The 15,429-nt window shown below is 47.1% G+C and overlaps 1 protein-coding gene across 2 annotated transcripts; it reads right to left on the bottom strand.

Moving 5' to 3' along the window:
- Positions 1 to 80: 80 nt before the first annotated feature.
- FDPS (farnesyl diphosphate synthase) lies at positions 81 to 9,386 on the bottom strand. Of its 2 annotated transcripts, none has more exons than XM_027531106.1 (10): positions 9,230 to 9,386; positions 7,935 to 8,097; positions 6,691 to 6,831; positions 2,766 to 2,846; positions 2,500 to 2,622; positions 2,037 to 2,125; positions 1,868 to 1,940; positions 1,101 to 1,178; positions 865 to 999; positions 81 to 340 (listed from the first exon to the last, which is right to left on the bottom strand). In XM_027531106.1, exons 2-10 carry the CDS (start codon positions 8,073 to 8,075, stop codon positions 140 to 142), a joined length of 1,062 nt encoding a protein of 353 aa, XP_027386907.1. In that variant the 5' UTR covers positions 8,076 to 8,097; positions 9,230 to 9,386; the 3' UTR covers positions 81 to 139. The 2 variants fall into 2 exon arrangements, with proteins under 2 accessions (XP_027386907.1, XP_027386897.1); XM_027531096.1 differs by having other exon boundaries at positions 8,175 to 9,339.
- Between the last annotated feature and the right edge of the window lie 6,043 nt (positions 9,387 to 15,429).

A 15,429-nucleotide genomic window follows, 5' to 3' on the forward strand; every position in this document is an offset into this window, starting at 1 on the left:
GCTTCCATGCAACTGACCCCCACCCTGCCCATTCTGGACAAAGCTGCGCCCCTGGCTGGCATAAGCAGAAACGGAAGAACTACAGGTTAGACAATAATTTATTAAGAAGCCTCCTTTCCCCACCTTCACAGACTCTAGGTCACTTTTTCCGCTTGTAGATCTTTTGTGCTAACCCCAGGAAGATGGCTGGGGGCAGGGGCGCAGCATACTGCTCAATGAGACCCATAATGTGGTTGTAACTGTCTTCCTCGTATTGCATGTACACAGCCGACAGATTCATCTCCTCGTAGAGCGCCTTTACTCGGGCCACCTTCTCAGCCTCCTTCTGCCCATAGTTCTCCTGAAGGGTCGGGGGTAGGAAAACGGGCTTATTAGCCTTACCCCCGCACCTCTAGGTCCCTCCACTCCCCCATCCAGAACCTCTCCAATGCCATTTATTCATTCCATTCCTGCCTCCAGTTTCAAGGGTCTCTGAGTAGCTATGATCTCAAACTCCAGCCCCCACCCCCACGCCGCCCCCTTCCCAAATGCTCACTCAGTCAGTGGGGTTCAGGCCTCAGCTTCTTCTACCCCAGGATTTCTCAACCCGTGGCCCATTTGAAATTTCTGCCAGACAGTTCTTTGTGGGAAGCTACTGTATGTGTGGTATTTGGCAGCATCTCTGGCTTCTACCCACTAGGGATCCAGTGGCACAGGCACACACACACCAAGTTATGATGACAAAAAAAAAAATGTCTCCTAACACTGTCAAATGCCAGGGTGGGCGGGCGTGCGTGCATGTGTGTGTCAAATCACCCCCATTGAAAAACCACTGCTCTTTCCCCTACTCCACGGCTTGGGGACCCACAGCACAGCCTCAGGCACCTGCAGGATTTGGCGCTGCTCTGGAGAGGCCCGCTGCAGACACTGGACCACCAGCCAGCTGCACTTGTTGTCCTGGATGTCTGTGCCGATCTTACCCGTCATGCTGGGGTCCCCAAAGAGATCGAGGTAATCATCCTGGGCAGAGGGGGTGCAGAAAAGAAGGAACGAAGAGGCTGTAAGGCAGGGAAGGAGCAAAGCTGGAGCCTGTTTTCTGCCAGTGCCCCATGCCTTTCTACCTGAATCTGAAAGAACTCTCCCATCTCCAGCAGGATCTTCTTGGCATGGGCATGCTCCTTCTCCCCATCAATGCCCGCCTACAGAGAAAGGGGGTTAACAAGTCATACACCAGAGGTGCCTGCATCTTCCTGGCTGCTTCCTCCCACGAAGAGGGTCTTGCCCCAGTACAGACCCCCTAAGTCTTCTCTCCTTTCAGACACCCTTGGCTTCCCTGATAAAGGAAGTCCTGGCTGACGGTCCACCCCCTATCCCACTGATTTTAGCTATGGGTCTTCTTGCAAGTCACAGCAGAGATGAGTCCATTCTGGAGGCCGTCAGACTCTCTTCTCTCACAAGGCTCAGTTCCTGAGTCGCTCTGATCCTGCTTCCTAATTTTTTTACCATTTCCAAATTCTTTCACTATGGAAAGGAAACTTGGAGAAGGTCAGCATAGATAGTTAACCCCATGGATTGCCTTTGAATCTAGTCTTCTCCCTCAGCCTGAATTATCTCCTCCCCACTCCTACTACTGTACACAGATGGAGAATTCCTTGTTCCCCCTTGATGGGCTGTCCACTTTCATGTAAACCACTCAGTTCTTTTTTATAATTAGTCCCACGGGTGGGGATTTTATCCACATCTTATAGCTGAGGAAACAGACTCAGCAAGATTAAGTAGCTTGCTCCATATCTCTCAGCCATTCCTAGTCGGGGCATGCCTGCTCCGTGGCCTCATTATTGAAAGGCCCACATGAGCAGGGCAGCAAGGGATGAAGAGACTCACTCACCATATACATGGCAGCAGCTACAGGAAGGTAAAAGGAGTAGAAAGCTGTCTTGTACTTGACAATAGACTTATACCTGCATGCATGGAGAAGATAAACTCCTTAGAAGGGTTATACACCCCCTCCCAGCCCTCCCTCTCACTGTCCAGATATGGTTCCCATGGTCCCTCACCTCTTTTCTGTGAATCTGCCAAGATCCACGTTGCCCTGGGGAGCTGTGATGAGGTCCAAGGTCTGTCCGATCTCAGTTTGATAAGAACTCTAAGGAGCAGGAAGATGGCCTGTGAACTGGGCTTTCTCCAGGGCTGGAGAACTCTGAAATCTTGGGCCCTACATCCCACAGTAGTTGATAACCGGGTGGTCAGAAAGACAGGAGGAGGAAGAGAGGGCTCCCAAACTCAAGGCCCACACAGTCACACGCATGCCCTTTACCACTCCTTTCAATCACAGAGACACAAGCAAGCCGCCGCCACCACCCGCCCCCACTCCCTCCCTCAATTACTTCCCCTTCCAGGCAAACCTGTGTATCACCCTAAAACAAGACTGTCCCAAAGAGGACAGTGAGCATCGCATATCTGGACGAGAATGTCCCATAGAGGCCAAGGCCACTGTGGGAGCCCTAGTCGGCACCACACCTGCAGGAAGAGCTCGATCAGGTCCAGGTAATAGGGCTGCTCCCGACAGTACAGCTTCAACAGGCGGTAGATGGATGATTCCAGAAGGAAAGCATCATTGATGGCATCCAAACCTATGCCTGGCTGTCAGGGACACAGAAAACAAGCAATCAACTTCTGGCCTAGACTCACACCAAAAACCCATAACACCTCCTCCATAGGCTCCATGTGACCCTTTCCCAGTGGTCTGTTGCCATGCCCACCGCGCTACCTTCCCGCCCACTTACCTTCTGATACCAGCAGGTCTGCCCCCGTCGGGTGAGGGATGAGTCCATAATGTCATCTGACACCAGGAAGAAGGCTTGGAGCTAGGAGGATGGAAAGTGGAATAAGAGTCCCAGGGCTCCTTATGATTGTTCCTTCTACTAGCAGTAGATGCTGCTTTTAAGAATCACTCAACAGGGAAGGTAGGTCAGGATGAGGCTGAGGACTGGTTTTTTTGGCCACACTGTGTGGCTTGCGGGATCTTAGTTCTCCAACCAGAGATCAAGCCTGTGCCCCCCTACATTGAGAGCATGGAATCTCAACCACTGCACTGCCAGGGAAGTTCACTGAGGACTTTTAATCTGGGCTGTGGGACTTTGGAAGATTGTATGACTTCTTTGGCTCAGGCTTCCCAACTATAAAAAGGGACAAAAAACTCCTTTGTTTTCAGAGTAAGAGACATAACAGATCTCCAGACAATCCCTGGTATCAGGGAGATGATGAAATATCTTCATATACTGTACTCCTCCCTGGCCAAAAACTTCGGGGAGGGTTTCAAACAAGATTTTTTCATGCAGCGTGACTTTACATGACTTCAGGAACAAGAAAGGCTGGTTCCTGCCTTCTCTCCGGGCACTGCTTACCCACTCCAGCAAACAGGAACAAAACCCCACCTCAGGAAGCTCATTTAGGAGCCTGAGTCTAATGGGGTGGAACTGAAGTCTGACTCCTGGTAACTTTCACCCATGGCTCTTAAACATCCTCAAAGGGCTTCCTCTTCTGAGTGCCAGCCTCCTGGAAAGTACCAGACTATGCTGGCTCCCTGCAGGACTGTGAACTACCTTGAGGCACAGACGAGGTGTTTGACTGTATGGCATTCCCAAAGCCCAGCACAGTGCTGGCCCATAAATGTTTGTCTAAGAAATACATGAGAGAATGAAGCACTGTAACTTCTCCCAGAGATAATTCTAGCAGCCAGGCTACATATTCCGGCTCCCTCAAACAGCTTGTGAAGACATGGTGTGTTTTTTTTCTTTTTGGCCACACCGCATGGCTTGTGGGATCTTAGTTCCTCGACCAGGGATTGAATCTGGGCCCTACTTCAGCAGTGGAAGTGCTGAGCCCTAACCAATGGAGCACTACGGGAATTCCTTGAAGACATGGTTTTTAATGTCTTGTGTGTGTGCTCCAGTGGATCTGCATGGCTCAGAGGAAGTGCCCACCACTAGCTACCAGCTCAGCTGTGCACAGTGCCGAAAGGGCTATTGTCGTTCCAGGCCAAGTCCTCGGGAAGGAGGTCTCCATCTGCACCTTTCCCTCTGACGTCGCCCTGGAGTGGGGCCTGGGCTTTCCACATTGGGGCACACATTTTATTTACAGTGTGTCTATGTGGAGTGGCATTGTTCCCTGAAGCCACAGCTCCACTGCCTCCCCCGAGTGGCTACAAGGGCCAGCTGGTTTCAACCAGCACCACTCAACCAAGATCGCCTCTGAAGGGCATTCATTCCGTGGCCTCCCTCAGTCTCCTCTGCCCCCACCAACTGCACTTTCTATCTATTAGGAGAACATTAAACCTACAGTGGTTTTACCACAGTATTGGGTTGGGTTTTTTAGTAATCTCCCCAGGTATATGTCACAGTGGGAAGTAGCGAGAAGCACATCTACATTACCCACACTGCATCCTTACCGAAATGCCTCCTTGCCTATTTCCTCTAGATACGAATCAGACTGGGCTGTGAGCCACTCTATCAAATAATTGGCCTAGACTTTAAAAAGTCTGTTATAATGGAGGAAGTATTCTAAAGACTGAAGAAAAACTAACAAATGCAATGCATCACTTCTGCTTGGATCCTAGATGTTTTTAAAAAAAAAAAAAAAAAAAAAAAACACCTTATAGTAGACAATTGGGGAAGAATTATGAATATTTAAATATGGAATATATATTAGGTAATATTATGATATCAATGTTAACTATCACGACTGTTGCTCTGATTTGAATGCTTCCCCCCAAAATTCTTATGTTGAAATCCTCAACTTCAAAGATAACAGTATTAGAAGGTGGACCCTTTGGGAGATGCTCAGATCATGAGGGTGCAAGCCTCATGCAAGGGATTAGTGCCCCTATGAAGGAGACCTCCAAGCACTCCCTTGGCCCTTCCACTTGAGGACACAGCAAGAAGATGCTGGCTATGAATCAGGAAGAGAAGTCTTGACTCCTGGTAAGACCCAGTCATGTGGGTGCCTTAATCTCAGCCATCCCAACCTTCAGAGCTGTAAGAGAGAAATTTTCTGTTGTTTATAAGTTACCCAGTCACTGGTATTTTGCTGTTGTTCAGTCGCTAGGCTGTGTACAACTCTTTGCAGCCCCATGGACTGCAGCACGCCAGGCCTCCTTGTCCCTCACTACCTCAGAGTTTGCCCAAGTTCATGTCCATTGAATCAGTGACGTTATCCAACCACCTTATTTTGTTATAGCAGCCCAAACAGACTAAGACAGATGTGAAAATGCTATTGTGGTTATATAGGCAAATGTCCTTGTTTTTAGGAGGTAAATGCTGAAATAGAAAAGAGGTTGAAGGAGATGTGGTAGAAGCGAAAGGAAGATAAAAGCAGAGATTATAACAAAAATCATCCAAAACAATGGTGCATTGCTCAAATGGAATCTTAAGGGAAGTGGTCACAGTGCAGCTGCGTTTAAGAAAACATGGGAATTCCCTGGAAGTCCAGTGGTTAGGACTCAGCATTTTCACTGCCAGGACCAAGGGTCATCCCTTGTCAGGGAACTAAGATCCCACAAGCAGCACGGTTTGGTCAAAACAAACCAACTCAACCGCAGGTGAACCCACAGCGCAGCTAAGGTAAGTAACAACTGATTTTACCGGGTGAGCTGCTGAGTCCACCACAGCTCTACGCTTACCCTCCTGCCCTTCACTCCTTGCCTGCTGTCTGTGGCTATGGGCTCCTCAGCACCACCAATCCCTAGAAGGGCACCTCTGTCACCAGGGGCCCCATCCTCAGTGAGGCCATCATCCTTTTACCCCCTTGGAGGCAAATCCCTACTGTATAGCCCCATCTCCCTTACAAGCTCTAGGTTGGAAATTCCACCACCTGCAGGACAGATAGCTCCACCTGATCTGCTCACGCCAAGAGTGCAGCGTGGCCAGTGCTGAGCTCATCACACCCTCCCTCAGGCCAGCTGCTCCTCTCCACAGGCCAGGATCACCCGTCATTCACCAAGCCCAGAGCGTCTTCCCTCCTGGGCTCATCTCCCCACTCCTCAGGGCCTAGCACCCCCCAACTCCAGAACCTAGTCCCCCTGGGAAGCCTAAAATGGAGACTTTAGGCCAGGTGAGCAAACCATACACCTTCAAGAACCAACTGAGCTTGGAGACAGGAAGACTGAGCAAAACAGACAGATCCACACAAGACAGTCCATCTCCAGTCTTGGGGAAGTGGCTTCAACTTCGGCCAACTGTTGCTATATGGGACTCTGGACCCATATCTAGCAATTTTCCATGTGATACAAGACATCTGGGGTTTCATGTGAAATCTCTCCTTTTGTTAGATTTAGGGAACTTAATTTTAAAACATTTTCAAAAACTACCAATAGGCTTCGAGTTTTCAATCTCTGCCATAGAATAATCTTGTAGAAGAACTATCTCACTTTTGTGGCTGTCCTCTACTCAGAAGAAAGAGCTGACAACTTCACGGCCAGTTCCAAGGCCCGGGCCCACCACCAGAGTACAGGTGAAACATGTACCTTCTGGTAAAACAGCCTCCCCATGTGTTAACCCTTATTCACTAAGTCTGGCCCCAGCACACGAGAGGCAGAGAAACACAACCGAGAAGCGAGTTTCAGGCCCATCCCTCCTGTCCCACCCCATCCCACCCAGGGCACCCCTACTCTAGTAAACCTCGTCTTCGCCTGCTGTTCCCCATCCTTCTCACCAGTTCCACACACCAGCCCACAGTCAGGGCCCGCTGGAGACTGTCAGGATCTTGTTTCCCAGGCTCCACAAGCTCCCGGAAGGTTATTACCACCGTCAAACCCCGATTGTACTTGCCTCCGATGGCATTGTACTCCAGGACCTGGGGAAAGAGCAGAGGGACAAGGAAGGCATCAGGGTCTGCGGAGCAGCTATTCTGAGATTTCTCCTTGTTTTCTACCACCGGCGACCAGGGAACCTAACTTTATCCTCCTCAATCCCAACCCCTCCTCCAGGCAGCCTCTGAACTACTACTCTCTTGGCTTCTTCCAAGTTGTGGAGCACAGCTGGAAGTTCCCCAGTCCCCAGGCTCTCTCTGCGTTGTCTTCTTCAGAACACTGGAAGGCTCCATACTGGAGATTAAAATCTGCTCCCAAACCCAGACAGGGCTTGAACCCGGGGAAAACTCTTGTGTGTGCCAAGGGAATGGCTAGCTCAGGTCTCTCCCATCCCCATTCCTCCTTTCTCAGCCACCTCCTCTGCACCCCACTTCACAGTTCAGCCTATCTGCAAATAAAAAGACTCTCACTTAACTAATAAGACAAGCCCCCTCCTCCCCAAATTAGCCAGAGAACAGCTTGGAGGGCACTCAGGTTGGGGGGACCATCCGCTACTCCTTCAGTGGCATCGCTTTCTGCTGCCCTGTTGTCAACCAGATGGAGTTCATTGGGAGGACTTCCCTTTTTAATCTCCATCCCAGTACAGACTTCCTTTTCCTTAGTTTGCCTCAGACAAATGAGACAGCATTACAAAAAGAATTGCTAGATACTCCAAAAGAATAAGGCAACTTAGGTATCTCAAAAAACAGTTCCTGCCCTAGAGGAGGGGTTTCTGATGGAACACTACCTTCCCTCAGCCCCACCTCAGACTGCTTCCTCCCTTCCTCCCAGGTCCCTGCCAAGGTAGCCCCTTATGATTTCTGGACACCTAATTCCCTGTCTCAACAAAATCAAAGACTTACCCGGATCAAGGCCTTCACTCCCAGGGAGCTCAACCCCTATGCAAAGCAGTATGTCTGGCCTACCAGAACCACAAAGCTGGATTGATTGGACCTGCCCGGGCTCCGGCCCCTCCAGAATGGACCCAGAGTCTCTCAGATAAAAGTCTGTTCCGACACCTGTCAAAAGTCACCCCAGAGCCAGAGAGAGACCCCACACATGTGCAGAGATTGCAAAGGTTCACCCTCTCAAGTTGTAAATCCCTCACCTCCTTGAGTCGGGTAATGGCATCTCCTATCTCTGGATGCCCAATGTCCTCCTCAGTCAGCACCTTGACAATCTGGGAGAAGTGCTGGATGAAATCCTGCCTTTCTTGGGCGTAAGCGTCCAATTTCTGGTCTCCATTCATTCTGAGGGAGGAGTAAAATGCTCTGACAAGAAGGAGGACAAGTCAGAAACCTAATCAGCTGCTCCCCTCCCCAAGGCCCCTCACCCCTGCCAAACTCACCGAGGCTCCTCTGTCCACGCTTGCCGCCAGCAGCGGGCACTGTGCCAGGCCCCCAGGACTGGGCACCCGTGCCCCAGGGTGGGTCGCTGTAGGGGACCCAGCAACCTGTCCTGGGGCACCCAGCACGGGGCTGGCAGCAAGAAGACCCCCACAGATCTCAGCCAGCGGGACAGGGGCAGCATGGGAGGTGGCATAGGCAGGGGGCATTGAGCACTCCCTGCAGGGGCAAGCACCAGAGGCAGATGCACGCTGTCAGCTCCCCAAGTCACCCTCCAACCTTTCACCTCTGTACCCAGAATGCCCCACTCTCTTCTGGGCTAAGCTGGAGGGCACTTACAGAAAGAAATGCAGGGAACAAAAAGTACGGCTGGGTAACCGAGACTCAGCTGATCACACTTAAAATAAGAAGGCTAGGACTCAAAGCCACCTAACTTTACCCGGTTGAGGAACCGTTAACGCCTCCACCAGGGAGCCTCTGGAATTGTTCTACTCTTACTTTCTTCCTCTAAATTCTGGAGCACAGACTGGAGAATCCAGAGTAAAGGACCTCAGGACCGGGGGCTGGGAGGATTTTTATATCACCCTCTTTTATGGAGGCCAAACTGAGGCTCTAGGAGGTAGGAGGATATCGGGGGAATGGCAGCGCCAAATCTAGAACCCAGGTCTCCCTCGGTAGGCAGGAAGAGGGGAGCGCAGGCTTTGACACGTGAAAGCAGAACCCCTGGGTACTATGGACATGTAGTCTGGGGCTCTGGGACTGGACCCTCACAGAGCCAGGATTGTGCTGACAGCCTCGGAGCAACACTGGGTGGGTGGGTAGGGTTCGCAGCGGAAGAGCAAAGCAGGGTGCAGTTATATTGGGATTCCAGGAAACCACATGGCAGAGTTTGGGAGTTTCTGCACATCCACGGTGTCAGCCAGTCGGTCCCACCAATTCCCAAAACGGGGGAACAGCGACGCAACAGACTGGACCTCCTGTGCCTTAAAGTTGCGCTACAGAGGTAAGACCGAGTTTCTAGCCCCTGCCTCCGGTCCCAGCCCTCAACCTCTCTCACCTGTTCCTGGATGCGGGTTGCAGATCCAGATTGTTGGAGGGGTACTCCTAAAAGCTGGACCGCTCGGCGCTCGGGTCGCTGGATCTAGTAGTTCTCGACCTCCTTTCACTATAGGCAGCAATGCTTCACTAGACTACAATTCCCGACATGCCACAGGAGGGGCAACGATTACGCGATCTAGCGCGGGCTGGCTGGGCGGAGACGAGCCACATTGATTGGCTACTTCCCCTCGTAAGAGCATGAGGCCCTGTAACCAACAGCCAATGGAAGGTCTGCCCCCCGGGACCTAAAGCTAAGAGGGCTGGAGTGGGCGGAAGATGGGGTGAGGTTGTAAGGAGTCGTAGTGAAAGAGAAACAGGTTTGGAATTGCTTGAACTCAGGCTCTCAACAGTCGTTCTTTACTACTCAAATTGTCATTATTTTCCTGTGCAGTTGAGTAGCACGTTACTAAAACCCCAGGGAGACCAACATGGCTACTTAACTGGTTGTCTAACTTGGGCAAATCATATAACTTCCGAGCCTCAATTGACGGCTTTGAAACTACCTTCCCTTATTTGTTAAATTAGGATAACACCCTATAAAGTATATAAAGTGCTTTAAGTGCTCAAAGCGAAGACTCAAGCAGAAACCAGAACCTTTATCCCTACACTCACGTACACACACACACAGTTTACTCACCCACCGTGAGTAACACACACACACATACACACCCCGTACACACACACAGACTCCTTACCAACACACACACCCCCCATATACATACACCCTATACACACACACTCCTTACACACACATACCCTTTACACATAACACTTTTTACCAGCCACCATGGGTAATACACACATACAAGTTTACACACACATCATGGGTAACACACACACACACCCTGTACACACACACCCCTTAAACACACACACCCCCCCCTTATACACACACATCTTACACACACACACACCCCTTACCCACCCACCATGGATAATTATATAAAAACTGAAACCATAAAATAGAAGATAACATAAGGGCCAGTCAGTCAGTTCAGTTCAGTCGCTCAGTCGTGTCCAACTCTTTGCGACCCCATAAATCACAGCACACCAGGCCTCCCTGTCCATCACCAACTCCCGGAGTTCACCCAAACTCATGTCCATCGAGTCGGTGATGCCACCCAACCATCTCATCCTCTGTCATTCCCTTCTCCTCTGCCCCCAATGCCTCCCAGCATCAGAGTCTTTTCCAATGAGTCAACTCTTCGCATGAGATGGCCAAAGTATTGGAGTTTCAGCTTTAGCATCATTCCTTCCAAAGAACACCCAGGACTGATCCCCTTTAGGATGGACTGGTTGGATCTCCTTGCAGTCCAAGGGACTCTCAAGAGTCTTCTCCAACACCACAGTTCAAAAGCATCAATTCTTTGGTGCTCAGCTTTCTTCACCAACTCTCACATCCATACATGACCACTGGAAAAACCATAGCCTTGACTAGACAGACCTTTGTTGGCAAAGTAATGTCTCTGCTTTTCAATATGCTATCTAGGTTGGTCATAACTTTCCTTCCAAGGAGTAAGCATCTTTTAATTTCATGGATGCAGTCACCATCTGCAGAGATTTTGGAGCCCCGAAAAATAAAGTCTGACACTGTTTCCACTGTTTCCCCATCTATTTACCGCAAAGTGATGGGACCGGATGTCATGATCTTAGTTTTCTGAATGTTGAGCTTTAAGCCAACTTTTCCACTCTCCTCTTTCACTTTCATCAAGAGGATTTTTAAGTTTCTCTTCACTTTCTGCCATAAGGGTGGTGTCATCTGCATATCTGAGGTTCTTGATATTTCTCCCAGCAATCTTGATTCCAGCTTATGCTTCATCCAGCCCAGCATTTCTCATGATGTACTCTGCATAGAAGTTAAAACAAGCAGGGTGACAATATACAGCCCTGACATACTCCTTTTTCTATTTGGAACCAGTCTGTTGTTCCATGTTCAGTTCTAACTGTTGCTTCCTGACCTGCATACGGATTTCTCAAGAAGCAGATCAGGTGGTCTAGTATTCCCATCTCTTTCAGAACTTTCCACAGTTTATTGTGATCCACACAGTCAAAGGCTTTGACATAGTCATAAAGCAGAAATAGATGTTTTTCTGGAACTCTCTTCCTTTTTCCATGATCCAGCGGATGTTGGCAATTTAATCTCTGGTTCCAGGGTAAGCCTTCATATTTTGGATTTGGCAATAGATTCTTAAATGTGACACCAAAAGCATAGGCAATGACAGCAACAACAAAAAGGCAAATCGGACTTCATCAAAGTTAAGAATGTTCGTACATCAAAGAGCACTATCATGACTGGAAAAAACACTACAAAATGGAAGAAAATATTTGCAAATCATATACCTCATAAGGATTCAATATCCAAGATATATAAAGAACTTCTAAGACTCCACAACAAAAACACAACCAACCCAATTAGAAAATGGGCAAAGGACTTAAGTAGACATTTCTTCAAAGAAAATACACAAATGGCCAATAAGCACTTGAAAAGAGTCTCAATACGATTAGTCATTCAGTTCAGTTCAGTTCAGTTGCTCAGTCGTGTCCGACTCTTTGCAACCCCGTGAATCCCAGCACACCAGGCCTCCCTGTCCATCACCAACTCCTGCAGTTCACTCAGACTCAACATCCATCGAGTCAGTGATGCCATCCAGCCATCTCATCCTCTGTCTTCCCCTTCTCCTCCTCCCCCAATCCCTCCCAGCATCATTGCTGCTGCTGCTACTGCTGCTAAGTTGCTTCAGTTGTGTCTAACTCTGTGCGACCCCAGAGATGCCAGCCCACCAGGCTCAGCCATCCCTGGGATTCTCCAGGCAAGAACACTAGAGTGGGTTGCCATTTCCTTCTCCAGTGCATAAAAGTGAAAAGTGAAAATGAAGTCACTCAGTCGTGTCCGACTCCTAGTGACCCCATGGACTGCAGCCCACCGGGCTCCTCCATCCATGGGATTTGCCAGGCAAGAGTACTGGAATGGGGTGCCATTGCCTTCTCCACCCACATCATTAGGTAAATGCAAATCAAAACCATAATGCGATACTACTTACACATTAGACTAGCTATAGCAAAAACAAAACAAAAAAAACTGAAAATAACAAACATCAGTGAGGACAGAGAAATTTGAATCCCCATAAATTGCTAGTGGGAATGTAAGGCGGTACAGTTGCTAACAAAAGCAGTTTGATGGTTCCTCAAAATATTAAACAGAGAATTACCGTATGACCCAGAAATGCCCCTCCTAGGGATATACCCAAAGGAAAATAGAGATACAAACAAACTTGTACACTAGTGTTCATTGCAGCATTATTCACAACAGCCAAAAAGTGGAAGCAACCCAAGGGTCCATCAACAGATGAGTGGATAAACAAAATGTGGTATACATTGATACATAAATGGAATATTTTTTTTTTTTTTACTTTTTCTCATTTGTCTTTTTTAAAATCCCAACCCAATGACTTCTGATCATATCTCAATGTGTGGAACTAAGTCACTTGGCCATCTCAGGCAGTATGAAAAGTTAGACCATACAGTATTTGTTAGGTACAGTGCCTCCTCTTAAAAAATGTAAGTGTGAAACAAAACATTTTATACACCACTAAAAAAGAAAAAAAATTTTACCAATGACACTATCACATGATTTTCTTTTCACTTAGAATATTAATTTGATAATTCATTTAAAGAATACTTTTAGATTTTTTATACTTAGAGTCATGCTGTTCTGTGCTCAGGACATTATGCATACATATATTTTTATTTAAATAGTAAATTATAACAATCTTTTAAAAGACACTGTGAAAAGCAAGTAAATTCAACATGATTGGTACCAACAATACATACAATTCACTGATTATGTTGATATGACAACAAAGTAAGCAGCACTGACCAAATCACATAAGATCAGGTAATGACAATTATGTCATGAAGACTCTTGGTCAACAGTAGTGGCAAGACATCAACAATGGCAAAAATACAGAACAAAAACAAATTTGTCTCAGAGCCAGTCAGTATGGCACCCAAGAATTAACTGGGCTGATTTAGAATAGTCGGTGGTGTTTGCAGTATGACTACCTGAATCTGTGGCAGAAACTTTAAATTTAATTCAGATTCCTTTTACAAAGGAGGTAGTGGTGCTCTCTTCTAAGTAACTCATTAAGAATTGAATGCAACTATTTTCAAAGGGCAAAAAAATCTGGAAATTAGTTTAAAATGTTTTATATTTCATAAGTAGAACTGAGGGAGAAAAAAAGCACAATGGGTCATAGGCAGAGAAAAGAACCATAAACCAGAGGGCAGAGTGAAAGGCTGTTGTTGAATCACGCGAATACACCCTGGAGGAGAAGAATTCAATCCGGGGCCAGAGACGAGGCTTGATCGCTCAGAGCTTTTGTGTAGTAAAGTTTTATTAAAGTATAAAGGAGATAGAGAAAGCTTCTGACATAGGCATCAGAAGGGGGCAGAAAGAGTACCCCTATAAATGGAATATTATTGAGCCTTAAAAAAGGGAAATTTTGACACATGATACCACATGGATGAATCTTGAAAGCGTTGTGCTAAGTGAAACAAGCCAGACACAAAGGAAAAAATACTGTATGATTCCCCTTACTTTTGATCCCACTAGAGTAATCAAATTCATAGAGACAGAAAGTAGAATGGTGGCTACCAGAAAGCAGGGAGAGGGAAGAATAGGAAATTATTATTTACTGGGTACCGCATTTCATTCTGTTGAGATTTTACAAGTTCTTGAAATGGGTGGTGATGATTGTTGCACAACAGTGTGAATGTACGTAATGCCACTTAACTGTACACTTAAAAGTGGTTACAATGGTAAATTTTATGTCAAGCATATTTTATGACAATAAAACTTATTGTACCTACCTGGAGTAGAACTAGGGAGAGGTCTAGGAAAACATCATTACGTAGTAAACTGCGACCCAAGCAAGGAGGGTGTGACATTGCTACCTTTTGGCAGGGTTGGGTTTCTAGGCCAGTCTGCCTCCACCTTGAGACAGGAGTCTGTAAGGAAAAAAGTGGAACCTCAAAAGAAATTAGAGATCATGTCGACAGAACCTCAGGTGCTAGGAAATTCCTCAGAGAAAGGCACAGAGCTTTGGCCTTTGGCCAAAGGAAAGCCTCATTTCACTTTCCTCATCCTATACCATGATTTCCCCCATACCCAAACCATCCCACCCTTCCCCTCTCAGCCCCATGCAGCTGGCCAGGCATTCCTAAGCCATTGCAGGTCCACATGAAATAAGGTCGTTGAGGAGAAATTCCCTAGAATGCACTTTGTAGCAGGTGGAGCTCCTAGAAGGCCAGGAGGAAGATGGCTAGAAAGTTGATATCAATGCCAAAGGGGAGGGGACTGGGAAGGGATGGAGTGAGGGGTTAGCAGATGTAAGCTATTATATAAAGAATAGATAAACAACAAGGCCCTACATATGGCACAGAGAACTATATTCAGTATTCTATGATGAATCATAATGGGAAATAATATTTTTAAAAGGTGTATTATATATATATTATATATATCATATATAAATGTATAAGTGAATCATTTTGTTGTACAGCAGAAGTTATCACATCGTAAATCAACTATAATCCAAAAAAAGAAAGGGAAAAAAGAGAATGGAGACTGAAAACAATACAAAATATGGACTTCCTAGGCATAGTACATCATGAGAAACACTGGGCTGGATGAAGCACAAGCTGGAATCAAGATTGCTGGGAGAAATATCAATAACCTCAGATATGCAGATGACAGCACCCTTATGGCAGAAAGTGAAGAGGAACTAAAGAGCCTCTTGATGAAAGTGAAGGAGGAAAGTGAAAAAGTTGGCTTAAAGCTCAACATTCAGAAAACTAAGATCATGGCATCCGGTCCCATCACTTCATGGGAAATAGGTGGGGAAACAGTGGAAAGACTTTATTTTTCTGGGCTCCAAAATCACTGCAGGTGGTGATTGCAGCCATGAAATTAAAAGATGCTTACTCCTTGGAAGGAAAGTTATGACCAACCTAGACAGCATATTAAAAATCAGAGACATTACTTTGCCAACAAAGGTCTGTCTAGTCAAGGCTATGGTTTCTCCAGTGGTCATGTATGGATATGAGAGTTAGACTATAAAGAAAGCTGAGCACCGAAGAATAGATGCTTTTGAACTGTTG

Source organism: Bos indicus x Bos taurus, chromosome 3 (assembly GCF_003369695.1).
Source record: "Bos indicus x Bos taurus breed Angus x Brahman F1 hybrid chromosome 3, Bos_hybrid_MaternalHap_v2.0, whole genome shotgun sequence".
NCBI classification, from domain to species: Eukaryota; Metazoa; Chordata; class Mammalia; order Artiodactyla; family Bovidae; genus Bos; species Bos indicus x Bos taurus.

What these genes read in the sequence shown, in the direction of transcription:
- FDPS (XM_027531096.1), bottom strand. Translation starts at nt 8,368, where the DNA reads ATGCCACCTCCCATGCTGCCCCTGTCCCGCTGGCTGAGATCTGTGGGG. An exon ending in GAGAGTTCTTTCAGATTCAG is followed by an intron (nt 1,000 to 1,100) that starts GTAGAAAGGCAT and finishes CCCTCTGCCCAG; the next exon opens with GATGATTACCTCGATCTCTT. An exon ending in AGCAGCGCCAAATCCTGCAG is followed by an intron (nt 341 to 864) that starts GTGCCTGAGGCT and finishes CCGACCCTTCAG; the next exon opens with GAGAACTATGGGCAGAAGGA.